Source organism: Ceratotherium simum, chromosome 1, assembly GCF_057802395.1.
Source record: "Ceratotherium simum simum isolate JZ-2026a chromosome 1, ASM5780239v1, whole genome shotgun sequence".
NCBI lineage: Eukaryota > Metazoa > Chordata > Mammalia > Perissodactyla > Rhinocerotidae > Ceratotherium > Ceratotherium simum.
This window is the reverse complement of record NC_141900.1, coordinates 88248927-88276522: the sequence shown is the minus strand read 5'-3', so window position 1 is coordinate 88276522 and position 27596 is coordinate 88248927. Positions and strand designations below refer to the sequence as shown.

Here is a 27596-nt window from a genome sequence, read left to right as displayed (position 1 = left end):
GGGAGCCCATGGACATGCAATCCATTCAGGTCAGCCTTCTGGGCACAGAGAAGGGTGGGGAGTGGATCTGGAGGGGCAGGTGGAAGACACCCAGTACTGAAGGGGGTGTAAGATGAAATGAGACAGTCTCTGGAAGGTGCTGGATAGTGACTGACACAAAGTCAGGCTCTTGACAGTCAATGGCTGTGTCTCATCATCATCATCATCATCACTATTATCCTTATTATTACCGTCACTATTATTACTGTTATTATGATTGAAGTACCCTCCTGGGGCTGCTGCCACGCGGCTCTGGCTGTCCCACACACCCACGGGGGCTGGGTGCCTTGGCCTGCAGCTTCCCCCAATGCAGTTCTCTGTTTTTGCATGTGCAGAATGCTTTGAGGGTCCAGCCAGACGAGGTATGGGGTGAAACTAAGCCTCCACTGTTGTCTTGCAGCATCACATCTTTCCTTTCCTCCATAGGGAGCCACCACTCCTGAGGCCTGGCGCTCTGAGGAGCCCACTGTGCTGAGTGCTGCCGTGCCGCTAGGACCAGTCTCTGAAATGAAAGCCATGCCTTGGAACTGGACTTGCCTGCTCTCCCATCTCCTGATGGTGGGGATGGGCTCCTCCACTCTGCTCCCCCGGCAGCCACCCCCGCTGTCCCAGAAGCGGTCTTTTGTCACATTCCGCGGGGAGCCAGCTGAGGGCTTCAACCACCTGGTGGTGGATGAGAGGACAGGACACATTTACTTGGGGGCTGTCAACCGGATCTACAAGCTCTCCAGTGACCTGAAGGTCTTGGTGACCCACCAGACAGGGCCAGATGAGGACAACCCCAAGTGTTACCCACCCCGCATCGTCCAGACATGCAATGAGCCCCTGACCACGACCAACAACGTCAACAAGATGCTCCTGATAGACTACAAGGAGAACAGGCTGATTGCTTGTGGGAGCCTGTATCAAGGTATCTGCAAGCTCCTGAGGCTGGAGGACCTTTTCAAGCTGGGGGAGCCCTTTCACAAGAAGGAACACTACCTGTCGGGAGTCAACGAGAGTGGCTCGGTCTTTGGAGTGATCGTCTCCTACAGCAACCTGGACGACAAGCTCTTCATTGCCACCGCAGTGGATGGGAAGCCAGAGTATTTCCCTACCATCTCCAGCCGGAAGCTGACCAAGAACTCGGAGGCAGATGGCATGTTCGCTTACGTCTTCCATGATGAGTTTGTGGCCTCGATGATTAAGATCCCTTCCGACACCTTCACCGTCATCCCTGACTTTGATATCTACTATGTCTATGGCTTCAGCAGTGGCAACTTTGTCTACTTTTTGACCCTTCAGCCTGAGATGGTGTCTCCCCCAGGCTCCACCACAAAGGAACAGGTTTATACGTCCAAGCTTGTGAGGCTTTGCAAGGAGGACACTGCCTTCAACTCCTATGTGGAGGTGCCCATCGGCTGTGAGCGCAGTGGGGTGGAGTACCGCTTGCTGCAGGCTGCCTACCTGTCCAAAGCCGGGGCCATGCTTGCCCGGACCCTCGGAGTCCATTCAGAGGATGATCTCCTTTTCACTGTCTTCTCCAAGGGCCAGAAGCGGAAAATGAAATCCCTGGATGAGTCGGCCCTGTGCATCTTCATCTTGAAGCAGATCAACGACCGCATTAAGGAGCGGTTGCAGTCCTGCTACCGGGGCGAGGGCACGCTGGACCTGGCCTGGCTCAAGGTGAAGGACATTCCCTGCAGCAGCGCGGTGAGTCAGAGGAGGGGCTGCGGGGCGTGATGGCGTGGTGTGGAGGGAGGGCCTAGCCTGTGGCCTCTGTGGGGTGTTAATCACCTGTCCCGTTTTTCAGATGGGACAAGTATATCCCATCTCTGGGTCTCATCAGACTCTAATCATCACCAGCTCAAATGTGCTGTGACTATGACTGAGCTTACAAGAGGCAGAGCTGGAGCTAAAACACAGATGTCCTATTACGGTCCTTTCTTCTGTTCCGTATTGGCTCCCTGGTTATAGGATGTAGTGCTAGGAGTAGGCGGGATTGTGTTACGTAGATGTCATATGTACCAGGCGTTGTGGAAGGCTAGGTTACCGTGTGCTGTGGGACAAGATGGGTACCCACCCTTCTCAGCGACCATGCCTGCCAATCACTTTCCTGGGAACTTAGAATAAAACCATTGACGGAGTGAGGAGGGAGCTTAGAATAAAACCATTACTGGGTGTATTCGGCCAGTCATGCCACATTTGGGGTACATAAAAAACTTCAGGAGAGTTATGTTTTTAGCCCCTTGTGTATCTTTAGGAAATGGCAAAAGGAGAGCAGAAGAAGTAGGTGAGAGGCCAGTGAACTGAGAGGAAAGTAGAGCTTGCTTAGAAAACAGCATTTATTAAGCATCTTCTGTGTGCGCAGTTCCATGGAAGAGACACGTCACTAAGTTAGGAAGCAGCCACGGAACAGTTCTGGGTGGCAGGAATGCTGAAGGTAACAGGGGAAGGGGAGATGAAGGGTTGGTGTAGGAGGCCTTCCCAGGGCCTGTGGGACCTGAGGGACGGGCTGGAACTCAGGCTGCTGCCTTGCTGGGTGATTACAGCCTCCTGCCTCTCCCAGCCTAACTCACTTGAGATCAGACATGAAAAGCAGCTGTCTTTCTGTGGCTTGACGTCTGTTCATCTTTAGAAAGATCTAGATTTTTTTCTCAATCATTCTTCAAGTGACTTGGAAGGCTCAGCTGTTGGCATCTTCTATGCCCTATGTCACTCTCCTGTCCTCTTTTCTTTTTTATTGCCCATTTAAAAGATTATGAACCTAGTTTGAGAAAATCTATCCTGTAATCTTAATGTAGAGAGAAAAAAGGAAAATTTACCCATCAGGTAGAAGTACGCATTTGCACAGATGTGATTCTTGACTACTAGTTAAACTTTGGTAGAATTCCATATTAAGAAGATGTATTTTGACTGATTTAAAAAATGTAAGTTTTGAGGTTGGCCTGGTGGTGTAATGGTTAAGTTCACGTGCTCTGCTTCGGTGGCCCAGGGTTTGCGGGTTTGGATCCCGGGCGCAGACCTACACACTGCTCATCAAGCCATGCTGTGGCGGCGTCCCATATAAAGTAGAGGAAGGTGGGCGTGGATGTGAGCTCAGGGCCAGTCTTCCTCAAGCAAAAAGAGGAAGATTGGCAATAGATATTAGCTCAGGGACAATCTTCCTCACCAAAAAAAAAAAAAAAAAAAAGTGTAAATTTCCCCCCATAAAGTATGGCTACTTGCCAAGCAGGTCTCAGAGGACACTGGCACCCCCCCCACCCCAGCGTGCAGTGAGGCCACTTCTCCAGTCATTGGGATTTGGCGTGGGGGTGGGGGAGACCGAGGAGAAAGAAGGAACTCAGCAGAGTTTGCCTTTGATGCCCTAACATTTAGGCTCCGGCTGTTTTCCAGTGGCCTAGGCTGAGTTTTCCAGTTACCTTGGCTGAAACTAAAAGATATCATTTCTTCTTGGAGGTTCTGAAAAGCCAAGAGACCCCTAGTGTCACAAAGGAAATGGGAGAGGTGCCGTGGGCCAAAGAAAGCAACAAATTGACAATCACTGCCAGGCCAGGGAATTGAAGGGACTCCACTGTGTCTGCTGAGCCCTAGCAGGTGACATATCTTTTGGGGCCTTTGGTTTGGGACAGTAGCTGATCCAGTCAAGAGAGTTTACGAGGCAGGTTTATAAACTTGGAGCACCAGGGACTGCTCCCAAACGAAAGCAATAAATGACAGGCCCACTGCTGTGCTGTGTGTGTGTCCATCACACACTCAAGTGTAGGTCCCTGGGGAGATGCATTAGAACGTTGGCCTGGAGAAGGCCTTTAGACATCCTCTGCTCTTTACTTTCATTTGGAGACCCAACAAGGGGAATGGATTGCTCAAGCTCACATATCTTGTGAGTGAATGGCAGAGACAGCGCTGAGGAGAATCCCCCTTGCCTCTCATTGCCACACTTGCACACATGCACGCACGCACATACACACCTATATACGCACGTGTGCACATATACAATAAATACCCCCATGAACATGCACATACACCCTGTGTTAGGAAATGGCAAGTTTATGCTGTGTGCTTACTAAATAACAAGTTCTTTTGAGATCAGAGGGATTGGCTATTTTTTCTGCAGACACTTTTCCGTAGAAAACTTGCTCCTATCCTGTCTTTTGGGGCGATGCTTCTGGGAGTAAAATCAGCTTCAGGGATTGGCCTGGCTGCCCGTCGGCAGGTGTTTGTCCCGCCCTTGCTCCCTGCCACAGAACAAAAAGCGAAGTTCGTCATGGACGTCTGCAGAGCTGCAGGTCCCAACACTGCGTGGTGGCCTTGGAGAGAACAGAGGGAAAACAGCTTTGAGAGGCAGGCAAATGCCGGGCCTGGGAGTAATGGAGCCAGATAACAAGCTTTTGATTTTTTCTTTTGGCTTTAATTAGCCCTTTCAAGTTAGAGGCAAGTTCAGGCTGAGAGCAGAAAGGACGAGGCCAGAAACTCGGCACAGGGCTGGGGCTGTCTCGCCAGCCGCTCGAAAAGGCCGCGCGGCTTTTAATGCACAGTATCAGTTTCCTTTGATTTGGCGGATACTCGAGTTTCTCTGCTCCGGCGCTCGGCTACACCTCATTGGGCCTCAGCTCAGACCACACAAGTTTCACATGCTATCAGCCAGGCCAGGCTCCTGAGCATCCCTATTGAGGGTCCTTGTGGGCACACCATTTGCAAACCCAGCTTTTCCTCCACCTATTCACATGGCTGTTGGGTTCCTTTTCCTTTTCCCATCCTGCCTTCAGGCAGGGATGGAGGAGATGAACTCTGGAGTTCTTTTTTGCCTCTGAGTCCAACATTCCCTTGAGGCCTGTGAAGCGGAACCGAATCTCAGATGGCCTCTGTCCTATGGCGTTTCAGCTGTAGGAAAATGGAGGAGGGGAGCGTAAGGCCCAGGAGCTTGACTTTTAGGTCTTGTGTTTGTAGGGTAGCGGTCTCCTGTGCGTTTTATCATGGTTACAACTCAAAGAGCTTGAAAAGGGAGTAGGATTAGTGGTTTATTTTTTTAACTGAGATATAATTGACATATAACATTGTGTTAGTTTCAAGTGTACAACATAATGATTCAATATTTGTATATACTGTGAAATGATCACCACGATAAGTCTAGTTAACCACGCATAGTTACAAAATTTTTTTCTTGTGATGAGAACTTTTAAGATCTACCTACTCTCTTAGCAACTTTCAAATATACAATACAGTATTATTAACTATAGTCACCATGCTGTACATTACATCCCCAGGACTTATTTATTTTGTAACTGAAAGTTTGTACATTTTGACCAGTGATTCATTTTTGTTGTGCTCCTGTTGTCCTGATTCCCTAGGCTAGAATGCTTATCCCGTGGGACTCTTCTGGAATTTCTGGCCCCTTCCATTTCCTGGGACCCACATTCCTTCCCCTGAACTCATGCCTCCAGAACTCAGGCAGGGAGCAATATAAGTCCTGGGGCCCCTGACCCCCTCACTAGGCCCCAGCTGCCCCTTTGGCTGTGTTCAGGGAAGAGAACACCTGTGCAACTCGGCCTGCCATGCCATGGGGCATCCGTGGAGCCACGTGGTGGGCTACAGCCTGGTGACCAGGCGGAGGGAGAAGTGTTGGCTTGTGAGGCTGGAGCTCAGTCTGCAGGCCCCTAGAGAGCTCCCTGGTTTTTTTATTTCAGGTGATTCACAAAGGCTTACTGAGCCCACGTCAGAGATAAGGGCTAGCCGGCTAGGAGTGGCCTCCTCAGGAGAATGTGTTGCCGGGAATGTAAACGCTCGTTGCAGATGCAAATCCCTGAGTGGGTGTTGGGTATAGAGGCTGGGGAAGCAGCCAAGGGGTTTTCTCGTGCTTGTGGAGGATGGTAGCAGCTTCTACCTTTGCCTTCTGGGCCATTCTTTTCCTCTGTCCTGGTTTTTCCCAGCCTGAATGGAAAGAAGTATCCAAGAACAAATGGGCTAGCATCTGAAAATTGCTCTAAGGATCCCAGGAAGGCATGGGCAGAAGAAGGGTCCCAGAGGGATCAGCCAGGGGTCCCAGTTTGTCTCGGGCTTCAGGGGAGTAAAGACCAACTCGAGGCCCTTTGCTGATATGCATCCAGGTGGGTTAATGATAATGACATAATTTGTCTGTTTCTGTTGCTCGGCACTGGGATGGTCCCTCTGTCTGGTCCTTTTGAAGGCTGCCACCCAGGCTCCTGAAACCCTCTGTTTGCAGAGCACATGACAGTTGGGATGAGGATCCCATAGCCTGTGGCTTCTGTCATGTGCCATGGCCCTGAGTGGGCCAAGGTGACAGCTCCCAGCCCTTTTCTGGGAGCCCTGACGCTCCTGAGCTGGAGTGAGGCAGACGGGCTGGAGAGTGTGCTGTTGTGGGCCAAGGCTCTTGTGTTGTACATGGGCCAAGCGGCCTGCCATCCTGGAGTCCTCCAAGCATGGCTATCTATACCTCCTCAACCTTTCTTCAGCCTTCTGGGATAACCTCACAGAACACTAGCCCTTCTGCCTCCAAATGACTTAATGAATGGATGAAACATTTATTAGGCCCTTGGCAATATTTTCTCTCCCAGTGGATGCCAAGAATCATGAAGTGACATCGGTCTCCAGGAGCCCAAGAGCCCAGGACAGAGATGCACTCAACAGGTCATTTCGGCCTGTGTGAGGGGAACAATGGCTATGGTCATGGGAGTGACAGTCGCTCACTCCATTTAAATCTTCCCTGAGTTTGGAACCAATTGAGAAGTGGACGTAGGAGTCAGGCAGTGTTGGCTTTAGTGCTGATAAGGTTGGATGGGGCAAAAATCAGCTTCTTAATCTTCCCCTCAAGACTTGAACTTAAGAGTGACCTTGCTACAGAAAATGTAGGTCCTTGGGGTAGAAACTATTATCCAGAATCACCGCCTCCCGCCTGTTAAGCCTCAGTAGTGGGAGCAGATTGGTGGCCTCTGAGCTGCCTGACGATGCCACTACAGGAGTTTGTACAGTGCCTGAGAGTTTAGAGAGGGGTTCATCTCCTCCTTTTCTTCCCTCCACAGTGCTGTAGGATGATAGAAAAGGCAGACATCCTCTCCAGCTGAGGAAATGGAGGAACGGGAAAGTCAAGTACTTCACTCAAGGTCATGTAATTCATAGACTGGAACCTACTATGCATCCTAATTCTCAGCTAGTGCTTTTCCCGCTGGTGTTTCTCAGTGGTGTGCTGGTGGTGTCTGGGGTGGGACAGTTCATGGTGCAGGGACTGTCTGGGCATTGCAGGGCATTTACGGTCTGGGGCCCTAGAGCCAATGGGACTCCCCAGTCAGCAAGAACTAGAAAAGCGTCCCGCATTTCCGGAAGCCCCTGGTTGAGAACCGTTGCTAGACCAAGCGCCTATCTAGTGTCCGGTTTACCTACCAGCCCTGCCCAGCCCCACAAGGGTTATAGAGGCACAGGGACTGAGCTTTTGATTTTTAACCCCAAGCTTTGCTTCATGTCCCACAGCGAGGAGTGGTGAAGGGGAACCCCATTCATACGTGCTGTTGCTTTGACTCTTACATCCCAGACAGGGTCACCCCCTGGACGCAGGCTGGCCTCCCATCCCAGCCTGGATGGTCATTGAGGTTCGTCTGGCGCCTGGGATCCTGAAACTCCAGGAGAGTGAGCATCCGGAGGGGCCAGGCAGCCATCCCAGGCTCTGGGTGCTGGTTTCTGCCAGTCTGCTTGGGGTGTTTTCTTTCCCTGTCGGCAGGAAGTGCGGCTCTGACTAGAGGGGATGTATCCTGTTGTTTATGGCACTGGGCAGAGTTTTCTCTTTCTGCTCAGTCACAGTCCTCTCTCAGACCAGGAACTCCTCCTCTTGCTTGCCCAGCCCTGCCTTCTCAACTCCACTACATTTCACACACACACACACGCACACACACACACATACCACACACACACACACTGTGGCCCATTAAACATGCACGCCGTATACCACACTTAAGTCCCGGTGAGAGCACACATCACAAATCTCCTTTCACATTGGCACAAACACTCACCCCTCACAGCCCATTAACCCCATACTCCAGACTTCTGGTTTAGCATTTGGGGGGCTGCCATATCACAACCCCAATCTTTATAGAATCAAGTCTTCACCCCTCTCCCCTTTGAGATGGCTTCGGTTCCAGGTATTCAGTTGACATGTCACCCAGCTTTCTCTTTTTGGCCAGTGGGCTTTGCAATGAAAGTTGCCTCCCAGCTAAGTACAAATGCACTTTGGGATACAGGATAGTGGCCAAGCCCTGGGTGGTATGCTGGGCCTGGTGAGAGGAAGGGGCTTGGAGTTGGCCTCCTAGCCTGGGCACATCCTCCCAAGATGCTACCCTAGAGCCCATCAAGTCAGCAAGGAGAGTGATGGGACCCAGGAATCAGATATGCAGAATTTTAACACAGACAGCTGTCAAGAGACCTCAGTACAGGGTTTACCGAGTCAGGGATCAGGATGTGGGGCCATGCAATGCTGCGTCCTATTGCTGAGCCGTCTACTTCATGAACCCCAGCACAGAGGTCTGCACGCCTATGAAAACACCCACGTGTGCACACGCGTTCTCCGTGTTCTGGATGTCGGACTCATTTTCTCGTGGAGTCCTTTGCCCCTCATTCCTACCTGTTGCTCTCTCTGCTGTGTCCCACTACCTCACTTACACTCACTCTCTGCACGGTCATCTCGGAGACTCCTTCTGCCTCCCTCTTTCTGTGACTTAATCTCCCTCACCCACACACGACACGAAGCAGCTAATACAGCGAGATTTCTCTCTCACGTGCACACACGCACCCCATAGGGTGTGCGATAGCCCAGCCAAAATTGGCAGCCGAACCTCTCCTTCAATCAGCACACAGACCAGCCTGATTTAACAATCCGGATCTGCATTTCTAGTGCTTTCCTTCAATTCCTGTCATCCTCACAGGGTGGCGTCTTGGCCAGGATACTGGCCTGAGAGTTTGGACCTTTGGGTCTCAGCCAGTCCCAGCTCATGAGATGTCACTGGGCTGGTGAGCAGTTTCCTTTTGCTTTGAATTATACCTTTCATCTTCAAGAAGGAAGTGGTAAAATAATATCCCTTTAATAAAGTGTGCTGAGACTCCTAAGGAAAGAGAAATACACAGATATTAACAAATAATGACAGACACAGAGCCCCTTATATTTGTAGGACACTTAAACATCTTCAGAGCACCATCTGTATATTTTCCTCTGGTTATAATAACCACCCGATGGGACAAAAAGGGACTTAATAATATTGCTGTGATTTCATACTTGTCTTTTTTCTCTGCAATATCGGCGTTTGAGAGATTTGGGCTGCCCCTAACCCAGATGTCACATTCAGTATCCCTGGCCTGGAATAGGCTCCACTCACCTTCCTTTCCCTCCGGCGCACGTTGTGAATGCTAAGTCAAGGCATTGGAAGGAGAGGATCCACTTCGGGCCAGACCTCCCTGCTGTTACCTTCAGGTGTCCCTTAGTTTTTGCAAGGCAGAGGGAATGACTACGAGTCGGCACACGGCGCTTGCTTCCTTTCATTAACAAAGTTGGTGGAGGGAAGAAAAAAGACAACTAAAGGAATTCTCCATTTGGCCTGTTGATTTGCATGGTTTTCCTAGTGGACTGGGCCCCGCATGCCGTCCACGTTCATGAAACGGGATCAGCGGGAGAGAAGAAAGCCCGCATCTTTCCCCGGTCTCGGTGTCATTACTGTGTCTCTGTCAGTGTTCCAAAATATAATGGGATTTGTTTGGCTGATTTATCCCGCATGCAGGCAACATTATCCAGACTCACACACGGGCCTGAAAAGCAAGAGGGGAAGATACACGGCAACAAGAGTGGGGCTAATAAAATTTACTCCCTCTAACAAGGGAATGACCTACCCCATAATTCAGCCTGGCGAGCAGGGCCACTGCTTCCTAGCGCCCGCCAGAAAACACACAAACTTAATCATTGTGGCGTGCCCCACTCCAATTACAGTTCTAGTGGTGGCTGAGGTTGTCTACAGTAGACTGGGCGGGGAGTGGGAACCTGGGATTGATGGGCTGCATGGGGTTTCTTTGCCCTTGACATGTAGGCACTGAGGACCTCTGCAGCTAAGGTACAAAAGGAGAGGGGCAGCACCCAGATGGGTTTTGCTTGGTTCTGTTCGCAATACTGAGATGTCTTCCCTGGTGTGTCCCATGGGTCCGGTGTTGACTGCTGGACTAGCCCAGTGTGGTGGCCATCTGCAGAACTGGCCCAGTGGAGTCTGGATCTTGATTCTCTTGCTTGGCTGGCCCATAGCTTGGGTCATGGTGTCATGGCCCTGTCTGCTTGTCAGAGGGAGGAACCCGGGCTTTCAATGGCTGAGCTAATGAGGAAAAGGTCATAGGTTTAACCCCCGAGATCCTAGTTGGAGCTGCTTTCTGCCCGCTATACTCAGCAACTCCTAGGAGGGGTGCATTGCTACAGCTCACGTTGGTTACAGCCAGGCCTACAGAGAGTGTGCATGGCTTAACGCCCCTCTCCTGGGAAAGCAGCTCAAATTAGTGGCATTAGCTTCACGTTAGAAGGATAGCTTGTTATCATGGTGGGTGAAAGACCACTTAGATATATGGTGGGATTGGGCCACAGACAGTCTCAAAACACATAGAAATATCCAAATGACTATAAAAATAAGTGTTGCTTTTAGCAAATCACTTTCATTGTTCCATAGGTAGTTAAGTGCACTAATTCGATGGATGTTTGCATCAGAAGCCCCCCCCTACACACACACAGACACACACGCGGAGCTCCTAAAACACCATGGCCTTCCATCCTATATTTCAGCACCGTTCCTTTCTGAGATGCTTAGAGACAGGACACTTGGCTCTTGGGAACCTTAGTGTAATTTGTTGGGTTGTTTTTCCAACCCTGAGCCAATTTTCATGAAGTCCCTCCAATAACATGTTTGTCTAACTAGGTTATTGTGGCTGTGGTTTGCTGGCTTCCCCTCTGTTTCTCTGTACACATTCATTTTCCTACAATCTCATTGAAAAAGACATAATAAAGAATCATTCTGAGATAATGCATTAGTAACGAAGTGGCTGAGGCCTCCTTCTTGTGTTCCATTTCCGATATCTGTGCTCACAGCCGAGGTGTGGGGCCAGCCTTCGCCTGTTGCAAGACTTCTGTGGCTTTGGAAAGTTCAACCCCATAGAGTCAGGACGGGCCATTGGCAGACCTTCAGGGGAGAGTTAGAAGTCACAAAAGAGAATGGAAAGTTTATGCAGAACAGTAAAGCAATCAGAGGGTTGTATAGTCCAATTTTTAAATGTCTGTCTTTTTTTTTTTTTTTAAAGATTTTATTTATTTAATTTTTTCCCCCCAAAGCCCCAGTAGATAGTTGTATGTCATAGCTGCACATCCTTCTAGTTGCTGTATGTGGGACTCGGCCTCAGGATGGACGGAGAAGTGGTGCCTCGATGCGCACCCGGGATCCGAACCCAGGCCACCAGCATTGCAGCGCGCGCACTTAACCACCAAGCCACAGGGCCGGCCCTAAATGTCTTTCTTTGTTGCAAAGATGAGCACTCAAACACATGGGAATGTTTATGGAGTAAGAGGCTTTCTGATGAGAGTAAACCTAAGCCTACTAGAGCCTCCCCGAGATGTTTCTGCCTCCCTGAGGACTCTGCTTACCTCTCCCCCTGCCGTTGGAGGGTGCCCAGTGATCTCAAGGGGCAGATACATCAGAACCTGGTGCATATATGAGCACCATATGGGTCAGCGGTCATATCTGAGCTAGGGCCCCCAATAAGTGGGTGATCATTATCTTCCAGAACTGGAGAGCTGTATGACTGGAGTCTATATTTGGACATGAGCTACTATAGCTTATCTGATCAATATCTCCCTTTAAGAAGAAATCCCACTGATTTCCCATGTCCAGCAGAGATCTGCAATGGTCAGCTCCCAGCATGTGTGTGAATGTGTGTGAGTGTAATTAATTAATGGAAAGAAATTTAGAGGTGCTGAGCATGAAGAATCTAAAGACCTTTTCTTTCCATATCAGCAGGCACCTCATGGGCTTCCCTCCTCTTTTTCTCCTAACTTGTATTTCTTTTTGAAACTTCAGCTATCCCTTTCCTTTGGGACAAACAGGCCCAGGAAAGGAGGAATCCCAGCTCTGATGATTGGCTAAGGGCCTCCTCTGGAGGGGAGAGCTAGCTCCTTCCAGAGATCACGGAGGGCAGAGCACTATCCTGGACAGCAGGAAAAAAGTAGAGGCCCCGCTCTTCCCCCAGCAGTCTCTGATCCTGAGAGTAGGTCCTCTGATGCTGGAACAGGATTTTTTGGAGCCACTCTCTAGCAACCCCAGAGGAAGCCTGTATGTAAGATCAGTTTCTTCCCTCTGGACAGGGAATTTGGAGTGCTGGTACCTATTTTCTCATAACTTGATAGGTCATGGAGGGGAGGGTCATTTCACTCTCTAGGCCTCAATTTCCTCTTCTGTAAAATGGGGCTGTTGGATTCTAAGATCTTGAGTTATTTTCCTTCTCTGAAATAGCACGATGTGTGAAAGAGTGGCCATGCATTGTACTGCACAGAGAACTCAGAACTGGGCCCCACCACATCCTTCCACAAAGCCCTGCTATTTCCCCAGGCAGCTGGTGGCCGTGCCATCTGTATCCCCAGTGCGGGGTGTATAACTGAAGCAGAGCACATATGGCTTTGTCTAACCATGGCTTGTGTCTGTCTTCTCAACCAGGAAAGGGGCAGAAACTGAGACGTTTTCATCTTCATATTGGGTCCTCACCTGGTGCTTGGTGCTTAGTGGGTCCTTCCTAAGTGTTCTTAGGCAAATTAATAAATGAGGAACAGCAAATAGTGTGGTTTTCATTTAGTGCCTCAGTTTCCCCTAAGGGAAACAGGAATTCCAATAGCCTAAGAGACCAAAAGTTTGATGGAAAAAGGCCCAACTAAAGGCTCCACAGTGGGTGAGCTTGGGTAAATCTCTGATGCCTTCTTCCTCTGGATAATGGTCTGGCCTCCCAGCTTTGGGGGTCAGTGTGGTGGAGCTCAGGAAGGGAAATAGAGCTGGTTTGCTCCCAGATGGAAGGACTTCTCTCTCTGCTGGACCAGGAACTGCCCATGAGCAATGGGAGGACAAGGTCTGACTTTGTATTTTCTGACCTGGGCTCAGAGACTGCTGCTACTGGTGCAGAGCAGTTGGCAGAAGCATCCCTGATTGGAGGAGTCGGCTGCATCCGTCCATCCCCACTGGCTCCCTGGTTGGCCTCTTTTGGATCAGTTCAGGATATTTGTAAACAGTGGATGCCTGGGGCAAGAGGGGCAGCCTATGGCTATGGAAGAGACTGTGTCCAAGAGCTGAGCTAATTGGCCCACAGGGGGATGAACTTGGTGAGCTTTACCTCATTAGCACTGCATTTGGACCTTTGAGCTCTGGCCTACTTCTGACCTTTCCATAGTAAAGACTCAATGTGGGGTTTCTGCAAAGGTGTGGCAACCAAGGGTGGGACTAAAACAGCTCCACTTGGCAGGGGAGGTGCCATCAGGGACCAGCTCAGGGGCCAGGCCAGCCAGGGGAGGAGTGATTTCAAGATCAGGTGACCACCCCACCTCATCATGCTTGGTCTTCAAGATGAATTAGCACAGATGTCAGGGTGATAGTGGTTCCTTATGAGTGTGTCATGAGGGCATGGGGTTGGGGGCTGTTCCAAGGGGCTCCAGAGGACATGTGCCCACTGTCTCCCGGATCTGCCACCTTCTTCAGCTCTTCTCAGCGAGTCTCCACGGAGACCACGAGACACTTCTGGGGTCCTCGGGTGGCTGCTTTGCAGCACCACCCCAGAGCCTGGAGAGACTATGAGAGGAAGGATGCTGGCAGCATTTAAAATCCCCTTTCCATGGAGATGATAGAGCTTTTCAGAGTGCCAGTCTCTCTGCAGAGTGGGAGCAATTTCCCTGTAATTGGTAAAGTAACCGTAACTGCTCTGTCATTTGTATGTAGCGACATGTAATTGCACGGTAACCTTTGCCGCTGTGTGCGAGGGAAGCGTGGTAAGCTATTAGATTGTAATTCAGAGTGTCAGCTCTGGCTCCCCACACCACCTCCACCACGGCCACTTGCAGGGCCTGGGGAGGCTGCCATGGGGGCTCTCTGCATCCGGGTCCAGCAGGTCGTGCTGCAGAGTGGTTATACTTGTCACATGCCATTCTCTCCTTGGCACAGTCTATGGCACCCTCAGCAAGGAAGGAACCTCCAAGGTGATCTAGGCCACTGCTTCTCAAACCTCAGTGTGCAGCAGAAACGCCTGGAAGGGTGCTAAGATGCAGATCCCTGAGCTCCACCCCCAGAGTTTCTGATTCAGTAGGTAGGGAGGGGAGCCCAAGAATTTGCATTTCTAATGAATAGGGCTAAATCCATTCCTCTGCTCCTTACTTCAGCGTCATTGGCCTGATAGATCTTTAGGAAGTTCCACCTTTGCGATTTCATCTTAGTAACTTTAGGCCCTTTAATCTTGATAACACCTCTCTGAGGCAGGTACCGTGAATTTCCCCAAAGACACTGAGACTCACAAAGATTGTCTGAATTGTCTAACGATGACAAATAATAATAGAGTTAGCACTCCCATAGCACTTAAGTGCCAGATAGTGTTCTACATGTATTAAATCATTTAATCTTCACCACAGCACTATGAAGTATATAACGTTCTTATTATCCCCATTCTGCTGATGATAAACTGAGGCACAGAGAGGTTAAAAGCTTGTGTAAGTTCACACAGCATTAAGTAGCAGGACTGGGATTCGAACCTAGGCCTTTTGGCTCTAGTTCCACAGTGTTAGCCACTGTGAAACTCAGGCTTTTGTTTAGTTGTCCATCCATCCGTCCATCCATCCATCCATCCATCATCCATCCATCCATCCATCTATCCATCCATCCATCCATCCATCCAACACATATGTCTTAACCTACTATGAACCAGGAACTAAGCTAAGGGTACAAAGATGCATAAAACACGGTCCCGTCCTTGAGCTCCTGGTCAAGACTGAAATCCAGTGGATCACCAGTCTTAATTTATAAGCCATGCCTCCCATGAGGACATTTGTGGAAAGCAGATTTGCTATCTTCCTGATTGGGGCAGAAGGGACCCCAGAGGGTGTGGCCTCATCTGAGGCTTCAAGGTCTTTTCCTAGGGTGGCCCAAGCAGGCACCACATATATTCCCATACAACAGACTCTTATATCTTTCCTTTATAAGAATGAAGTTGCTGTCTAATAAATAAGTGTGACAACGGTGGCCATAGCTCATTCGTGGGTATTTGTGGAGGAAGAGCATGACCTGGGCCAGCAGGTGTGGCTGGGCTCCTGATTACGGTGGAGTCCAGTCCCTTCCTGGTTCCTCAGGCTGCCGCTCTAATCTTACTGTTAGTGGGGCCCAGGGGAGGGCTCCGCCGGGACTAGAGCAGACACTCTCCTCCTTGCTCAGAGTGCTCAGGAATCTGGGCCAACCCTCACCTGTCGAAGGCTTTCACCAATTAGCCTTCCCCTCCAAGGCCCTTATGGCCCTGGCATCTGCTCCCTATACCTTGGCGTCCCAGGGTCTGCGGGCCCTGTGGGACCCTCTCCCTCCTCCTTCTCCCATGCGGTAATTACCCTGTGGCTGCAGCTCAGACCCAGTGGAGTGGTGTTCTCAGAGAGCCATGTTCTGGTCAGGAGGCATGCTAGGGTTGCTCTCTGCAGCCATCTTACCCTGTTCTGGGCAGAATCAAAAACATCAAAAACATCAAAAACATCACCATGAACTATCCCCTTATAATGATGAAGTGCTTTCCAGTTTACCCAGTGCCTTCACGCCTGTTATCGCACCTAGCTCTCGTGACGCTCCTGTCTTGCTATTTTACAGTCAAGGAAATGGAGGCTCAGAGAACAGGAGGAGCTTGGGCCACGTTGTGTAGTTGGAAGCAGCTGAGCTGCCATGTGAACCCAGGTCCTGTGTTTCTTCCACAACTTCAGTGTTAACAATCCCTCCCCATTGCCCCAGCTTTCAGGAAACAGAGTAAGGCCACCTCATGCCACAGCTGGGGGGTCTCAGCATCCTTGCAGACTTGGGCTGCACCTGTCAGAGGCCTCAATCCCACCTTCATCACTGGCGCTCCATTCAGAGGGAGAAACTGAGGCGTGGGAGAGCCTAGGGAGAAAGCCATCATTGTCCCTGGAATCCCAACACTTCTTAGGAGCCCCAGCTGCAGCCGTTGCCTCATTTGAGCCTGATGACAACATCACGAGGGAGGCAATGTGGGAGACGACGGGCAGGTACAGGTGAGGAGCCCGAGACCCGCCTCCTGATGGGGACTTGCGGGAGATGTCGAGCTGCAGACCTGCAGGGCCTGGCCGCCAGGCTGAGCTGTCCTGGCTTCCTGCCATGAAAACGTTCCTCACCCAGCCCCTTGCTGCTCAAGGTGCCACGGTGCGGGGATCCACAGGTCCCTGACTTTCTGCTCTGAGCAAGCAGTGATGCAGTGCTGCAACCGGCCAAATGCATCCTCTCTTCTTGTAGGTGGTGATTTCCTTATTTGTGTGGGTTCTGCCCAGCCAAGGGGAAGGATGGTGTTCAGTAACCGACCACTCAGAAATGCAATTCTTAGGCTGAGTGGCCTAAGCCTCCTCGGGTCAGTGAGGCGTGAGTTTGTGCTGGGAGTGGTGGGAGACTGTGAAACGTGGACTGCCTTTCTCCCCGCCTCAGTTTCCCCTTGTGCAGAGCGGAAAATCATTCAGCCTCATCTACTTGGAAAATGGGTCATAATGGGCAAGGTCCATTTGCTAATGGCAGAGGTCCCTGCAGCACAGTTTAGGGCTGAGAAAGTCAGGGACGAGGACTCCTTATGAACCGGAGGCAGGAAGAGGCAAGGCCATGAGGATCCCCAGCCTGCCTGAGGCCACCCTCAGAATGCCCAGCAGGGAGAAGGCATCGTCTTCCCTCTATCTGGATTTTTCTTCCTCTTTCTGTCCATCTCTTTCATCCTCCACTACCTGTGTCCTCCTCCATTTCCTCATTTTAGGAAAAAATCATAAAGATCAAACTAGACCTTGAAAGCTCTCTCCTAACTTTGACTCTTATAGTTGTCTTGTTTTGGAGAAAGAAGGAGTTGTGTTTGGTCTGGGCTGTTGGACCAGACCCTGAAAGAGAGGCCGGAGGAGATCAAAGGCATGGAGCAGACATCTGCTCTGCACATGGCCTGCCCGGGCCTGCCCATGCTCTCCCCCTCCCTGTCCTGACTGCTGCCTCCACCATGATAGGAGGGAGGGCAGAGGTCAGAGAGAGGTTTTAGATGCTCACCACGTTGCCTTCCCTGAGATGGACAAGGCGCGTTCCAACCCCCCTTTCTGGGAGGGAGCCGAGGGGCCTCCGAGGCCCTGGAAAGCTCAGCACCGGCCGCTTCCATGCAGCTCAGCTGGCAGGAGCCTGCCTGCTGGTTCTCCAGATGCCTTTTTCTTTGGCTGGATTGAAGCCTTTAAAAAAGTGACACCTTGTATTTTATTTCACTCCTTTCTCTGAAAAGTCCAAAGACACTTACAGGCATGAGCTCTACAGGTTTTATGGAAGCCCATCAAAAAGCAGGAGCTGTTGCCTTCATCTTTATGGAGTGGAAAATAAAAGCATGAGAAGATGGAATAACTCTTCTAAGGCTACACAGTTCTTCTGAGAAAGATGAGAAAATCCAATGTAGGTTCCTAGAGCCCCGGAGAGGTCTGTGCCAAACCAAAGCTGCAAGGTGGTGGCAAGCACTGGGGGCTCCTCAGCAGACATTGTCAAGGTCTTTGACACTCCCCAGTAGGACAGAACCCAACTGTGACCCTCTGCTTACTTGGGGATCTGGGGGCCTGGAGTAAAACTGGGAGAGATTCGGCCGAAACACTGGGGAAAATGGGCTGAAGAATTTTCCTATTTGTTGCTGGACTCATGAAATTGTCTCAGAGTCAGGAGCAAGAGCTGGGTCAGTGTGTCTCACAGAGTATCCAGGGAATATTCTGTTTAAGGAATGCTAACAGGTGCCCGATCAAAATAGTTTAGGGAATAAAATGTTTGGGAAAGGCTGAGAGAATGTTAAACATATTTCTTCTTAAAAAGACTTTTCAGACCTTTCCTGTTACTAATCATTATGAATCTCTTGCATGGTGTTAGAATGTACTATATTTCCCAAAATTATTTGCCTGAGGAACGCTTTTATGGTAGAGCATCTTAGGGGGCTTGGGTTCCATGGAAGACACTTTGGGAAATGCTGGTGTAGGTATGATAAGGCTAGGGCTGTCCCTTTTTACCATGCTCTACAAGAAACAGGAAGCCTGATATGGGGCATAGTGAGGCACCACTGTGTCCTGTTGAGTTCATTCATGAAGTTTCCACTTCTCCTACTCCTCCTTTCCCCAACCTATTGTCTGTACATTCCTCTGTCATGGTATTGTCATTCATGTACTAATGTTTCTAGGTCTCTACTCTACGTTCTTAAGTCTTCGTCTGTGTGTCTGGTTAACAGTAAGTGTAGATGTGGAGACCACATCCTTAGGCCCAAGCAGAGCCATTTGGAGCCCATGCTCATGGGTCCTGGCCCAGTGCTTTCCAATGTGATGGTGATGATAGTCAATCTAAGCTACCAAGTTGGCACCTGGAGTGGTTGGTGAGGGGCAGAGAGACTCCGGAGTACAGTGAAAAGAGACTCTAGGGTCTGTGATTTTTTGTCATGGTCCTACAATCTTCTTAGATTGACTGTTGACAGGTCACCTAGTTTCTCTGGAGCTGACTTTTTCATGTAAAAAAGGAGGGATTGATACCAGATGACCCATCTCTAAGGATTCTTCTAGCTCTATATATCCCTAACTCAATGCCTCTGCCAATTGCCCTGATGCTCCCCCCTAATTTTTCTGCTTTTTTATTTTCAGCTCTTAACCATTGATGATAACTTCTGTGGCCTGGATATGAATGCCCCCCTGGGCGTGTCTGAGATGGTGCGTGGCATTCCTGTCTTCACGGAGGACAGGGACCGCATGACTTCTGTCATTGCATACGTCTACAAGAATCACTCTCTGGCTTTCGTGGGCACCAAAAGTGGCAAGCTGAAGAAGGTAGGAATGAGGTGCAGTCATTTTGTTTATTGTGAAGGCAGTCTGTCCCCACTGGGATGGATATTTTCTCCCGCTTTTTTACTACCTTGGGCCTGGTGGACGAGTGACAGAGGTTTGAGCTAAGGAGATATGATGCTGTTGAGGTCATGAATGCTAACCTTGCCCCTCCTCTGCTTTTGTACGGAGGGTTGTTGTGGAATCACACTGGGTGAGTGTGCAGATTCACCTCTTCCTTAGGGCTGGTGTGCACATAGAGTGTTACCCCAGCCTCGCTAGGCCATCCTAAATGGCATGCTTTCTCTACCTTGGGCTTGTGGCCTAAGGCAAGAGCTTTATTAGGCCTGGGTGGTTGGGAAAGTTGGGCAGGGGCAAGGGATGTGCCCGGTCTTCTTGTTTCAGCCATTCTTGCTGGTGCATCCATCTGGAATCCACTCAGGGAAACAGATGGAGGAAGGTGTAGAACCTTCTAGAGTTGCTAATGGAGCTAAGAGCCAAATCACAGGAACGAGGAAACCACGGATATTGTGGGAGCACAGAAAATGCTTAAGGTGGAGTGGAATGGTGTGATCTGGGGACATGAGCTTTCCTCCTTGTTCTCCAGAAGCTTGGTGGCTTCAGGGGCCCTTGGCCCTTCAGCAGTGCTGGGGGCTCCTGTCCATGCAGGACTATTCTCTTGCCCACCTCTGCTCAGGCTTCTCATCTCAGTGAGTTGGAGCTGGCCCCATAGGGTACCCTCCTTGCTTGGATTAAAAGCCTTTCGAAGACTGTAGGCGGTAGGTCCTGTTTTTGGTTGGCTGATAATAGCACTTCACACTTTTCCCTGGGAAATATTGGTGACTCCATGTGGAGTCTGCTTGTTTTATTTAGGCTTTCCTTGGAATTCTCTGGACATCCTATGATTCAGATTGATAAAGAGGCTCTGCCTGATCTCAGACTGAGCTTTGATCCCTGCTGTTTTCTTTGCTGTATTTCTGGGCAGCAGCTCGAGATGGTCAAGGAGAAATGTTCTCTGCAAATCTAGAGGACTGTGCCTATTCTCCCATCCAGTATGTCACAGCCCGCTGCAGCAATCATTTCTTTCTTTAAATTGTCCATCTCTGTGGAACAGGCAGTGGGTCTGGGGTGTGAGAGCGTGGAGGGTGAGACGTGGGGAGCAGAGTGTGTGTAATCGGGGGACGTGTGTGGAGTAGTTACATGGATGGTATGTGGAAGAGGACACATGTTGGGGAAACGCCATGGCGCCCCGCAAGGATGACATGGACAATGGACCACGTATCTACTGTCACCTAAAGAGGTAACCAGCTAATTGTGTACTGCCTTAAGTGGCAAGTTAACAAATAATTTAGCCATTGTCTCTATGGCTTTAAGAATTATATTTCATAGTTTCATGCCTTTCTGTGAAGAATATATTCAACACAACTGAACATTTTCTTGCTGCCTTGGCCTTCTCGTTGTGATCATTATTCACATATTGAACTGCATTTCATGGACGCCCAGAGAAGATGCTGGGAGGCATAGGTGTGTTGTCCTCACACAACTCCTATGTCTGATTCTTGCAGCTTTCCAGGCTCTTCCTTTAGCACACAATGTCACTCATCGCTTCCACTTGCTGTCAGAATCCTGGTTGACATTAGCGCCTCTCTTCCTCCCTTAGTCTGTGGCTTCCAGCTTCTGGTGAGCTAGGAAGTCAGATGTCCAAACTCGCTGAAATTGTGTCTGCGAAGCCTCAGTGTAAACCGAGGACAGACATGCGTGAGCTTTGGAGCAGGGGCCGCCAGGACATTTCCATTGTTTGCTCAGATGACGTCATTCTTCACCATGCTGGAGAAGTGAGTTCTAAATGCCAAAGGCATTCCCTTATACATTCATACAATGAAATGTCTGTTGACCTGCTTTGCCTGGCCCAGTGGGTGAATGAGCACTCTTGAGAGTAAACAAGTAAGCAAGGCGATTTGGGGTGCTTTTCCTCTTTTCTCTGGTGAGCCCAATCTCAGTGCGACAGAAAAGTAACTTACTCCAATGCACTGAAAGAGTCCCACCCACTGAATTTCCTAGTAGGTGCCAGAGGATCATTAACTCACTGGCAAGACCGAGTAGACCTGGTAGAAGGAATTTTTTTTTGGTCATCTGAGCTGGTTGGAATATGGTGTCAGTGACATAAACATTGAGAGTTTGGTGCGTATAACAGAACAGTTATTTTCTCTTGGGAAAAGAGGACATGTTTCCTGGCCATGGCTGCATTGTAAACCTAGGACAGTCGACTTGCAAATGCATGCTGCTGGTCAGAGGGTGGATTGAGGCCGATGGTGGCTGGCTATCTCCCGCCTATGGAAGCCTGTCACTTGACGGGGAGGTCGGAGCGCAGCACAGCTCCGTGAGAGTGGGCTGAGGACATGTCCAGGAGCCTGGGCAAGCTAAGTGCACAGAGACAACCCTCATGGGGCAGGCTGTGGGTAGAGCCTTGCCTTGAAGTGTCCCCAGAGGTCAGCCAGGCCGGCAGTGACAGGCAACACCTCACCAGGAGGCTTGGGGCTTGATAACCCTGGGTTGGCATTCCCCATCTTTCACTTCGGGGGGTTTATATAAGAACAGTTCTGTTTCAGCCACCTGGGACCTTACATTTAATTTCAGAGCAGTGGTGGGACTGGTGGAGCGTAAACATTTGAGAGGTAAGAGCAGAGGGTCATGTTGGGGGAATGAGCCAGCGGCCCTCCCGGGGAAACCCAGGCCATGGGGGCAGCAAAACTTTCTGCTCCACGAGCTCAGAGTGGCAGCCTTTTAATAGTTTTGCTGGAGCCCAGCTACCGCTCCTGCAGACTCAGCACAGCCGGCCCAGGGGGACAGTCTGGATTGGGAAAGGAAGGCTGGGCTGCCGAGCCTGTTGTTTGAAATAATAAAAAGCAAAACTGGCCAGTTTATTTATTTTTTCTAAACAATAGAATTTCCCACCACCGTTGCTCGCTAAGCACCACTCCCCTTTCCTTGTAATAACTCTGTCTTGCTTTTCCCAGAGGTTATCAGAACCACATTCACCTTTTGGGCAGAGGCCCAGCCATGAAGAGCTCTGGGGCTGCAGGAGGATTTGCGGGAAGTTTTGTGAGCTACTGAAACCAGAGGGTGAGAGTAATGGAAATCATACTGTAGCCATAATTACAGAGTTGGCTTCTCTGAGCCCTGTAATAATCTCTTGTGTGTATCAAGGGCCTTGCAGAGATCTTTGCAATATGACAAGGGACTTGAGGTGGGGAGGGCTGGTGGGAGGGGGCTGGGGGGGTTTGCTGAGAGTAAGGGAGTTTGCTGTGGGTTTCAGGGGTCCAGCAGCTAGACTGTAGCTATCCATGGGCTGCCCTCAAAATCACTGACTTTTCGTTTTGTTTGAAAGGTGTGGGTCCCCATCATTTGTAACCTTGCCTCTGATGACCATAATTTCACTCCTTTAGTGCACACATCACATGAAGCAGGGGGAAAGGAGGTGAGGAAAGTGCCAATTTGGATGTCTTTTATGTTTTCTGACGTGTGTGTGTTATGGTGAGTATTGGCAGCCTTTTCCATGGTGAGAAAAGGCACGTGCTGTTACGAAATGTGGCATATAAATGCAACAGTCATAGGGAGGTGCCTAGGAACTTAGAAACAACCCACAGACTGTTAAAATTTCAACTCCAGGTAAAAATCTTAAGGCACACACCATCCTGATTTGCTTTAGAGTGTCTGTATAAATCTGAAAACCTTTAACACTAGTTGGGGTAACAAGGTCAGAGTAGCTTCAGAAGGACATATTTAATCTCTTGGCTTAAATATTTCATCCAGGACCCGCCCCTACTCTTTCTCTGCCTCTTGCATTCCTGCCACTAAGTGATCGTATTTTATGGCTGCTGTTCAGCAGTGAATTACTGCTTGACATTAGTGGGAGAGAGTAATGTTCATTGTGAACCAAAACATCATAAACTTCCACTTGAGGCGTGATTGCTCCTTTCATTTTGCATCTTTCACGGGTGTTTTGCCAGGTTAAACTGTTCACACCTAAGGGTTGGAGTGCCTCGTGGATGTTGGTGTAGTGGAATTCTGGCCGGCCCTGCCATTGGCTGGTAGTGGGAAATGCACCCGTGTGTGTGCGCAAACCACACCACACCGACCTCTCTTGACAGGATTGGGTGTGTGTCAGTGTGGAGAGTCCCTAGGAGTGGACAACACAAAAATCATTCTTATTGGGAGTTGTCATGCAGATTAATTTAACCTTCCTGATTTTTTTTTCCCTTGAGCCTATTTTGAAATTGATTTGCTTGTGTTCCATAGGCCCTGACCACAGGTCCAGGCCTGTGGACAGGACACCCTAGGGACACTCATCATTCTATTTTCCAAATGATCATTGCCACAGGGAACTAGTCAGAAGTGGAGTGGGGCAGAGGGAGACCTGCCTGGGGCTGTGCCATTCTAAACATAAGTTCTCAGGAAGGGATGGATGGATGAGTAGTGTGTGTGTGTCTGCAGTACTTGAGTCCCAGAGCAATATCCGATCAGAGATGTGCAACCCCTGTTCTGCAACTTCCTCAGTGTATCTGAGAATGCTTTTTAAAATTCACCTGGAAATTTGGATCAACTTTAACTAAAAAATTCATGCTGTGGACAGCTCTCCAGATGGGTGGAGGAATCACCAGATCAAATGGAGAGACAGTGTTGAACTCCAACTCGCCTGGGAGCTCCGAGATTAGAGCAGAGGGTGAGGGGGTTTGGTGCAGGCTTTGATCAGTCAGCTCTGTTGTGTTGAGTTTCTCAAGCCAGAGCTGCTGGCCGGTTTGCATGTGGTTAGACCCAAGAAGAAAGGAAGAGAAATATGGGAGAATCAGTGCTGGACAATTTCCATTATGGGAGAAGACCATCAAGCATTTTTGTTCAATTGTTTTTGTCATGCTGTTTTTGCATTTCCCACCGCTGGTTTTGCGAGTACTAAGCCTGTAGAAGTCTGGGTTGAGTGAGGAGGAGCCTGAGGTCAAAGGTGCTGCAGACAGAAGAGCACATCAGATGCACCAGGGGGCCTCCTTCCTTCTTCTGATTTCACGTCTAAGCACGGACAGGACATGGCCATTCTGTCATTTGTCCTTCAAGCTTGGGCATCCTAGGATCTGCTCTGTAGACCAACTTCGCCTCATGCCAACCCGTCCACTTCTCGTGGTCCTCCTCCACCACATTTCAATCTCCTCTGCTGTGTTCTAAGACTTTTGTCCGTGTTGTATCCTGTAGATATGGAGAGCAGCTAAGCTAGTCAGCATCCTCTTGGGCATATCTTATATTCTTGAACAATATTAAGCCCTTAGTCAACCATCCTTTTTACATAAGTGTGTCCCCACTGGCACTATTTTCTTACCCTTTCCTACTTTTCACGACTCTGCCCTTGAGCCCACCCATCGTCCCTGCAGGTCTCTGGGGAGATCTCAAGTGGTCACTCAGAGCTGATCTGGGCAGGCATGGGGAGGTGTCCTCATAATGCAGTTTCTGCCGCAGCCCCTCTCAGAGCAGCTTGACGCCAATAGCTGGGGCATAGACTCATTCTCCTCCTGGAGTCCTCTTGAAACACACTTTGAGCTCTCCAGAAAATACTACCCTAGGGACACTCATCATTCTATTTTCCAAATGATCATTGCCAGTGCACATGATTTAAGGAGATAGTTTTAAATGAGCTTTGCCAATTCAAGATTTATTGATACGTGTGCCGCTTTTTTGAATCATATGTGTGTGTGTGTGTGTATATATATATATATATATATATGTACACACGCATTTGTGTAGAATGATCCTAATCATAAATTAAAATGCAAAGACATTAAAATTGAAGAAAGTGCTGCAGAAACACCCCAAATCACAGAGCACACTCAGTCAGCTAATGATCAAATGCCAGACACACTGGAGGAATTTATCCAGTGACACATGCAATTGAAGTAAAATATTGTGCTTTACAAGAACATATCATTAAAGTGAAAACTAGCAGCGTATCAGGAGTCTGGCCATGTAACCAAGACAACAAAGATGGGAAAGGATGAAAGACGTGATGTACCAGGGGAAGAGGAAGGCGGCAGAGGCAAGAAGAGGAAGCGGGCACTCGGCTCTAAATGCTGCCCTTCCTGCTGGGCTCGTATCTGCTAGAATCTGGATCAGAGGAGGATAGATTCTTCATGTCGACACTGGTGAAGGCTCTCAGCGAGGACAGGACCAGGCAGGTCTTCATTAGCTACAACCACTCTGGCTTCCTCGGCCACTTTGATGGGGAAGGCAGCGGCAGCCGGACTGACTCAGAGCCCACCAGTGGAAGCTCTGACTGGGGGTCTTACAGTCCCTACTTGTTCTCAAATGACTTCCTGTGAATGTGGCCACTCAGCCTGCCTCTTGGTGTCACAGTGTTTTTTCCAGCAGCTTTGGTTTCTCAGAAACATTCACGGTGACTTCTAAAATAGTTCTCTCACATCTCCCACGTTCACTCCATACCTTCCATCCTACCCCCAGGGGACACAGATGTATTAGTTGTGGATTGCTGTGTAACAAATGACCCCAAAACACAGAGGCTTAAAACAACATGTAACATACAGTTCCTGTGGGTCAGGAATCCATGGCTTAGTTGGGTCCTCTGGCTCAGGGCTGCCCACAGACGACAGGCAAGCTGTCAGCTGGGGCTGCAGTCATCTCCGGGCTTGAGGCTGGAATGGAGAAGGATCCACTTCCAAGATCCTTCATGTGGCTGTTGGCAGGCCTCAGGTCCTCACTGGAGACATCAGTCCCTTGCTGCATGGGTCTCTCCACGATGGCCACTCATACCACATGGCAGCTGACAGACAGTGAGAGAGAACAAAGAGAGGACAAGCAAGATGAAAGCCACAGCTTTTTGAAACCTAATTTCAGAAGTGACATCCTATCACTTGTGCTGTGTTCTGTTCATTAGAAGCCAGTCCCATGGTCCAGCCCATACTCAGGGGGAGGGGCTTCTACAAGGGCGTTCAGTACCAGGAGGCAGAACTCGTGGGGGCCATTTTAGAGGCTGCCTATCACACTAGGGCTTTGTTTCTGGGCCATTGAGGACACCTGAACCAATACTTATAAATTTCAAATTAAATACTTTAAAATTTCAAATTTTAGTGGCGTGGAGAGGGCTGCAGGCCTGGTCAGGGACAGAAGTGGCCTGAGCACGGAATCCTGCCTTCTGGCTTCCTGAGGTTTTGATCGTGCAGACTTTTAGAGAATTCCGGGGGATGAACAGGAAGGCACCAAGTGACCTGCCACACCCAGGGCCAGAGGGTGAGGAACCGTCTCAGCAGGAGGCCTGGGAGCCCGGGAGGCAGTTCCAGGTCTCTGTTACTTAGGGAAAGGGTGGTAGTTTATGACGGTGGAGAGAGAGACTTAGGATTCCAGTCAGTAATGATGAGAGCTCTGTGCAGCTGTGGAGAATCCATGCCTCTTGACTTTGGCCTCTACTCAGAATCACCCGGCTCTTAGGAAGGGGTCATTTTCTGAGTGATTGGAGCTGACAGGAAAGAGAGGATGAGAAGGGAACTCCTGTGCTCTGTTGTTGTACTCCTAGTAGGTACCAGGCACTGCTCTAGTTGCTTTATGGGCCTTACATATGTTGATTATCTCGTGTAATCCTCAACATTTCCTTTTCAGGTAAATACTACAACCTCCATTTACACATGAGGAAAGGGATTGAGGAGCTCACTAGAGGTCACATGATTTGATCTAAGGTCTGCCCTTTGACTCACTTAAGCAGCAATATCATGGACTCTACCTGAGGCTTTGCTTCCCGTCTGTGGGCACATCTCACCTCCACAACCACAAGAGGAGGTGGTCACCTAGCCGCTTGTACCTGGCCAGTGTGCCTGTCGGCCAGAGCCTTCCTTTCATTCCCTCTGCCCCTGCTCTGGCTTGGGGCGCCAATGTTCAAGCTTAGATAGCTGTAACTGATTTCCCTGTCTCTAGGCCCTCCTCGCTTTAATCACCCTATCCATTGTGCCAGATTCATCTATCTAAAACAGCTCCAATCCTCTCACTCTCCTAGTTAAAAAAACAAAAAAATCCCCTTCCCCATCCTTCTAGGGCCCCCATGGCCTGCAGCCCTGCATGTACATGGCCCAGCCACACTGAGGACACAGGTCCTCCAGCTCAGCCCTTCAGCCATGGAGTGCTGCCTGGCCCTGCACGTTTTGAGTCCTCAAGGGCCCTGGCTAAATTTAAACTCCAAGGAAGAGGCTCCCACCTGAGAAACAATGGGATTCCCCCCCGACGCCACAGCTCTCGCATCACTAGCCTCCCTCCATGGGCAATTTCCCTCTTGAGGAGCGATTATGGCGAGCAGGCTCCACAGCAGAGTGGGCGGTGGCCTTGGGGAGGGGCGGGAGGTTTTCCAGGAAACAAACTGTGCTTTTCCACTTACCACAGACCTGCCGCCCCGGACTCACTTGGGGCGTTTCTTTGTCTTTTGGGTTCTCAG

At 49.7% G+C, this 27596-nt stretch overlaps 1 protein-coding gene across 1 annotated transcript in view; it reads left to right on the top strand.

Moving 5' to 3' along the window:
- Positions 1 to 470: 470 nt before the first annotated feature.
- The window catches only part of PLXNA4 (plexin A4), a 367932-nt gene continuing 340806 nt past the window's right edge, over positions 471 to 27596 (top strand). The window contains exons 1-2 of the mRNA XM_014787750.2: positions 471 to 1731; positions 18944 to 19126. Of these exons, the coding sequence (XP_014643236.1) occupies positions 547 to 1731; positions 18944 to 19126 (1368 nt within the window). The 5' untranslated portion in view covers positions 471 to 546. The remainder of the gene's footprint in view (positions 1732 to 18943; positions 19127 to 27596) is intronic.